General features: G+C 42.8%; 1 protein-coding gene across 2 annotated transcripts; it reads right to left on the bottom strand.

Moving 5' to 3' along the window:
- Positions 1 to 217: 217 nt before the first annotated feature.
- On the bottom strand, positions 218 to 5,423 carry LOC104948852 (beta-taxilin-like). 2 transcript variants are annotated; one of them, XM_010775074.1, is made up of 7 exons: positions 4,470 to 5,423; positions 3,822 to 4,016; positions 3,021 to 3,140; positions 2,459 to 2,533; positions 1,796 to 1,888; positions 1,541 to 1,636; positions 218 to 1,377 (listed from the first exon to the last, which is right to left on the bottom strand). In XM_010775074.1, exons 1-7 carry the CDS (start codon positions 4,677 to 4,679, stop codon positions 559 to 561), a joined length of 1,608 nt encoding a protein of 535 aa, XP_010773376.1. In that variant the 5' UTR covers positions 4,680 to 5,423; the 3' UTR covers positions 218 to 558. The 2 variants fall into 2 exon arrangements, with proteins under 2 accessions (XP_010773376.1, XP_010773375.1); XM_010775073.1 differs by lacking the exon at positions 2,459 to 2,533 and adding an exon at positions 2,579 to 2,653 and having other exon boundaries at positions 4,470 to 5,416.
- Between the last annotated feature and the right edge of the window lie 253 nt (positions 5,424 to 5,676).

Raw genomic sequence — 5,676 nt, 5'->3', positions numbered from 1 at the left:
ACGTTGTAGAAATGCTCTAGCTTTTCTTCAAACCTCTCCACTATTGTTGTTGTGCGACTTTGATCAGTTTGATGTACACTTTACGTCCAAACCTGATAGACAGTGCAATAAATGTAATATTTTTCAAACAAAAATCGAGTACATTATAGTGTTGGACAATTAGAAAATGGATCAAACCATTATTTAAAGAAAATAAAAATAAAAAACAGACAAAAAAAACTTTTCATAAAATGACTTTATTAGAGACACTTTCTTTTGTTTAAAAGAGACACAGCCATTTTACTGGCACAGATACCAACCAAGGAGTTTTGTTTTGGCAAAAGACAAAAACATAATAATATTTAATAATAATTTAGATGTTGTCATTCTGTAGTGGGGCTTATCACTCTCTCCACCAGGCCAAACGAGACATTACAACTGGAGTCTTTTTGGACCGTCCTCATCTGAGAACATTGAATCTCAACAGAAGTGACAATTGGGACAAACTAAAGGCACCGTTTGATTTCAGCTACGCACACACACTTTACCCAAATAACACACACACACACCTTTAAAACTTTAGCTTGCATTCTTGGCGTTCTTCTTCTTCTTTTTCTTGGGGGTTTGCTTCTTTACGGACTCGTCATTGGAAGCGGCAGCCGTTTTCGGTGTGTCTTCGGAGGGTGGAGCGGAAGGTGCTTCTTCTGGTTCAGCCTCAACCGTAGCCTCTACTACTTCTTTTGGTTTTGTATCTGTCGGTGGATCGATCTTGACTTCCTCCGGCTCAGGTGTTGGTTCAGCAGGTTTCATCAGGATCTCCTCCTCTGCTTTGACTGGTTGCACCTCTTTGTCCATGACCTGGGTTGGGACTTCTGGTTTTGTGTCTGTTGGAATCACTTCAGAAGTTTTCTCCACTGGTGAAGACGCTGCTGGCTCCGTAACTTTATCTGACTGTGGCACAACTGATTCCTCTGACTTCACATCTACCGCCTGCTCCTGCTTGACCTGAGGTTTGGTTTGGAAATGGTCAAACGCAGAAGCCACCAAGTCGTCTTCTGTTTCTTCCTCCTTATTGTCCTCTTCATCATCATGGGCAGGTGCATTCAACAGGGAGTTGGCGAACTCCTGCAGCTTTGTCTGTTCCTCCTTCAGACGAGACATATCCTCCGTCAACACCGGGTCCTCAATCCCGATCTCATGGAGCTCCTGCTGCTCAAAAGGACTCAGGTCAGAAGATTTGTCACCGAATATTTTCATTGAGACGTTGGAGTTGTTCTTGCTGATTTGCTTGATCTTTTCATAGAGCATCCCCCTCTCCTTCTGGAGGGCGTCACACAACCTCTCCAACTTATTAATTTTGAGGACGAAAATGTCGTACTCTTTGCATTTGTCGGTTCTCTGAAACAGAAAGAGCGACGGAGAGAATTAGATATCAAGGGATGTAACTAGAAATCAAACAGTTATGATGGTTTCTATCTGCAAAATGAGTTATCCCATTATTATTGTTCTTTGGATCAACAGGACTTTCAAAATGACAAACAGCGGCGTATCATCAACATACCTCAGAGATCATATCATTCAGAGCCTTGTTGCAGTTCTCAAACCTCGTCTTCCACAGAGTTGACTCTTTGTCCATTTTCTTCATCTTGTCTGACATCTATAAAAGAGAGTAGTTTAAAATCAAAGGGTTTGGAAACTTGGAAAGGTTCAAGAAGAATACGCCCAACATTTCTGATACCCAGAGTAAGTGGAGCCCTCGAACAAGATTATAAAACTTAGATTTCTTTAAGGCTCCACGCAGTTTATTTCCACCTACGTTATCCATCTCGTTCTTGAAGCGGACGTAGATTTCATTGCTTTTGGACAGCGTCGCCTGAAACTCGTCAAACTTCTGGGCATACAGGGTCAGCTGTGAACATATGGAGAAAACAGAGTAAGACCTAAACAGAGACAGACATGAGAACAATTCAGGGTGGTTTCTGTCTAAAAGCAAACCACAAAAATGTATGTATTTCAGGAAAAACGAAATGATTACGGTGCTGTTTCTATTCTTCCAAATTCTATTTACTGAACAAACTATTCAGCACTTTCTCACTATTTTATATCAACAGGGTTCACCTTAGTTTACATTATTTTACAGTGTATCCTAACCTTAGACCGACCGTTAACAAGACCACTATAAATGCAGTGTATCGGGATAATTATAAAACCATATTTGGTCACAATAATTAAAGATGCAACATTTATTTATGTGGTCATTTTCAAATTCTCACTCGTCAAACATACACATCTTTGAAAGACAGATAAACCTTATTCTCAAATCACCTTAAAGGCACGCATGTGATTGTAAAAGACAGAAATACGACATCCCTATAGCCCTCTCTTTCCTCTGTTTTGAATTGAAAACTCTTCCTGCTCCACCAGGTGTGTGTGGCCTGTCCTGGTTGTCAGCATGTTAGTCTTGTCAGTGAATATTCACCTGCACCTGCATCAAGTTCCCCTGTTCCCTGAGTGTTTGAGTCTGAAGTTTCCACTCAGCAGCCTGAACCAGTAACTGGTTAGAGAGAACAGACAGAGACACATTAAGACGTTTCTTTACCTTCTTCTTCATGGCCAGCTCCAGCTCCTTCATAGCGTAGCATTTCTTTGTTTTGTCAATAGCCTCCCTAAGCAACTACGGCAACAGAAACAATACACAGTCAATCTGGGAATAGTATTTAACAAAGATATCTGTGAAAATGTAATTCAGTGAAAAACTGCACTCAAAACATTTAAAAAGTTGACTTTAATTACATTTGTTTTTTCAACAGCTTCTATTTAATTATGTTAGGTTGCTTTTAAATAACCCATTACTACGTAAGAGGGCAAGGGCCACATCTAAAAGAAATGATCAGAGAAAACATTCTTTTAATTTCTCTAAAGCACAATGCCTTTTCTTTTCATGCTGCTGCAATTCAAAATGTCCCAAAATGGGATGAATGAAGTACTTCTCATCTCATCTCTTCACATCTCCAGGTCAGTTCTAGGTGACGTTAACTCACGTATTCCTTCTCTCTCCTGTGCTTCTCCTCGGCCTCGGTCAGCAGAGCGTTGGCCTGCTGCAGTTTGGCTTCGGTCAGTTTGTACTGCAGGTCGCGGTGTTTGTTGATCTTCTCCAAACTCTGCAGAGAGACGAGGAATCAGACTCACTAACAGCTTCTTTCTGTACCGATGGACCTGATGAACGTCTTATCAATTCAATAACTGTTTGGTCAGTGAAATATTCAATATTACATGTTAGACACTTTTATCCAAAGCGACTTCCATACTCAATGCTGTGGACAATCCCCACAGGAGCACTTTGGGGTGAAGTGTCTCAGGGACACAACGACATGCTGACTGCAGTGGGGTTTGAACCTGTGACCCCTGATCCCAACACCAACACACTACCCNGTTGATCTTCTCCAAACTCTGCAGAGAGACGAGGAATCAGACTCACTAACAGCTTCTTTCTGTACCGATGGACCTGATGAACGTCTTATATATAGGTTAATGTCACATATCACTTCTTGTTACTTTCTACAAACTAAATAACCCCCTAAAGAAACCATTTTGTGGGGTTGGATGTGCACCCAATTTTAAAATTGTTAAACCATCAGAGCTTCTGTTAAAAATGTTATTAAGTCTTCTAATATGGTTTTAAAATGTAAAACCACAGAAACTACTCATTCCTCGTACGTGCCAACCGACCTGCTAATAAACCTGATTCTCATTCTCATTCTATGGTTATAAAACGTAAAACCCAACACTTGAGGCTTATTACTGTCTTTGAAGATGTATTATGTCGACCTTTGAACCCTCACCTCCTCCCTCATCTCGCACTGGGACATCAGGCCCTCCAGTTTGTCGGTCAGGTTGCTGTTCTCGTGGCACAGCTTGTCGTTTCGGGTGCTGTGCGTCTCGATCTGAGACTGGATTTCTGTCAGCATGCTCTGGAAGTGGCTGGTAATTTCAGACCGTTTCTCCTCGTCGTCCCTGCAGCGTTTCAGGGTTTCCTCCTGAAGGGGGAGGAGGGGGAGGGGGGGGGGGATTAGGATTTACTTTATCAGTATCAGTATTCTAAGATTCTGCATGTATTTTTAGCTGCTAACCATGAACTTTGGGGCCACCAGGATCAGGCCCGGAGGCACAAAGTGTCAAACTACCAAATGTCACTCAAGGAGAAACACAACAACCAGGAAAACACAAAATGACTGCAGAGAGGCCCAAAGAGACACCGACCAAATACAAAGGGATACAAACGGAAACAAATGACCACAAGTTGAAGCAAAGTTAACATAAAAAACACATTTTGACCAAAAATAACAATAATAAAAATCAGACATTTGTTGTAAGTTTTGTGTTTCTCTGGTTTATGCAGTACACACACAGCTGCACACACACACACACACACACACACACACACACACACACACACACACACACACACACACACACACTCATCTACCCACCCTCAGTGTGTCGTAGTGTCCTTGCAGTTCTCTACAAAGCGCCTCCAGCTCGCTGCGAGCCGCCGCGCTCCCTCGGCTCTCCTCCAGCAGCATGGACATCTGCTGCTGCAACACACACACCTTCCTCTCATCGCCGCGCTGCTGCACCGCCTGCACACACACACACACACACACACACACACACACACACACACACACACACACCTCCATGTACAAGAGAGGGCGTTCGTTTTAAAAGCAGCCGGTAAACCTCGTCCTCTAAATGTGCTCCTCGTGGTTGTTGTTGCTGTCTCAGCGGGGGGTAAAGATACACTGCCCCCCACTGGACAGGCCAGCCCTTGTCATGTGCAGCAAATGCATCCCAAACTGTCCGAGAAGAACCACAACAGCAGAGTGAGAGCGCGTCAGTTTGGGCCGAATTACTGGAACAACACTGACATGTCACACAACAAAGGAAGGCTTCTGAGAAACGGCTAAGTGAGCCATTCCTGGAGGTGCACAGTCATCAGAAATAAGTGCTTCATCAGGGCTAACTGCCCTGCCTTCAAGAGAACATGACGTAGACGCCCGTTAGATACACACTAAAGGACTGAGAATGTTGAGAGAGAGAGGGAGAGAGAAAAGGAGAAAGCCTCAGCTATGTCTGAAGTGTGATTTTGTTGAGTCATGCATTGGGAAAGCCTGCCTGAATTTCCTCTGTAGGGTTTGAAGAAATGAAGCTGAAAACTGACTCATGTCTTTTCTTCTTTGGCATCACAAGAGTTGTAAGTGGTAAAGTAAAGTAAAAGTGCTAAAGTAAAAGTGCTAAAGTAAAAGTGCTAAAGTAAAAGCAAAAGTGAAAGAGGTTAAACTAAAGCACTTTCTTTCCTCTTTGTGTAAAGGAAACAAAAAAAGAGCTGTACCGGATGTTCGTAGGCGGGTTCACACCGGAGTACTTTTCCCGTTTAGTTCCGTTAGTAACCCTTATTTTGCGTTCACACCAAAAGGAGTACTTAGTGCCAGGAACTTTTACCCCCATTTTTAGTGCCTGCTTGAGAGGTGGTACTATCCTGGGAGAAAAAAGTACCAATTTCTGATTGGCTGGGCGAATTGCAAACCAGGGCCCGTAAAACTCTGAAAAGTTTTGTGAAGCCGCCATTGTATTTACTGGCATTAGCATTATTAGCATTAGCATTAGCCACCAACGGAGAGAGAATAACTTATGGCA

This window comes from Notothenia coriiceps, unplaced genomic scaffold (assembly GCF_000735185.1).
Source record: "Notothenia coriiceps isolate Sejong01 unplaced genomic scaffold, NC01 NC01_scaffold00015300, whole genome shotgun sequence".
NCBI lineage: Eukaryota > Metazoa > Chordata > Actinopteri > Perciformes > Nototheniidae > Notothenia > Notothenia coriiceps.
The sequence above is the reverse complement of the archived record's forward strand: the minus strand, read 5'-3'. Positions and strand labels throughout refer to the sequence as shown.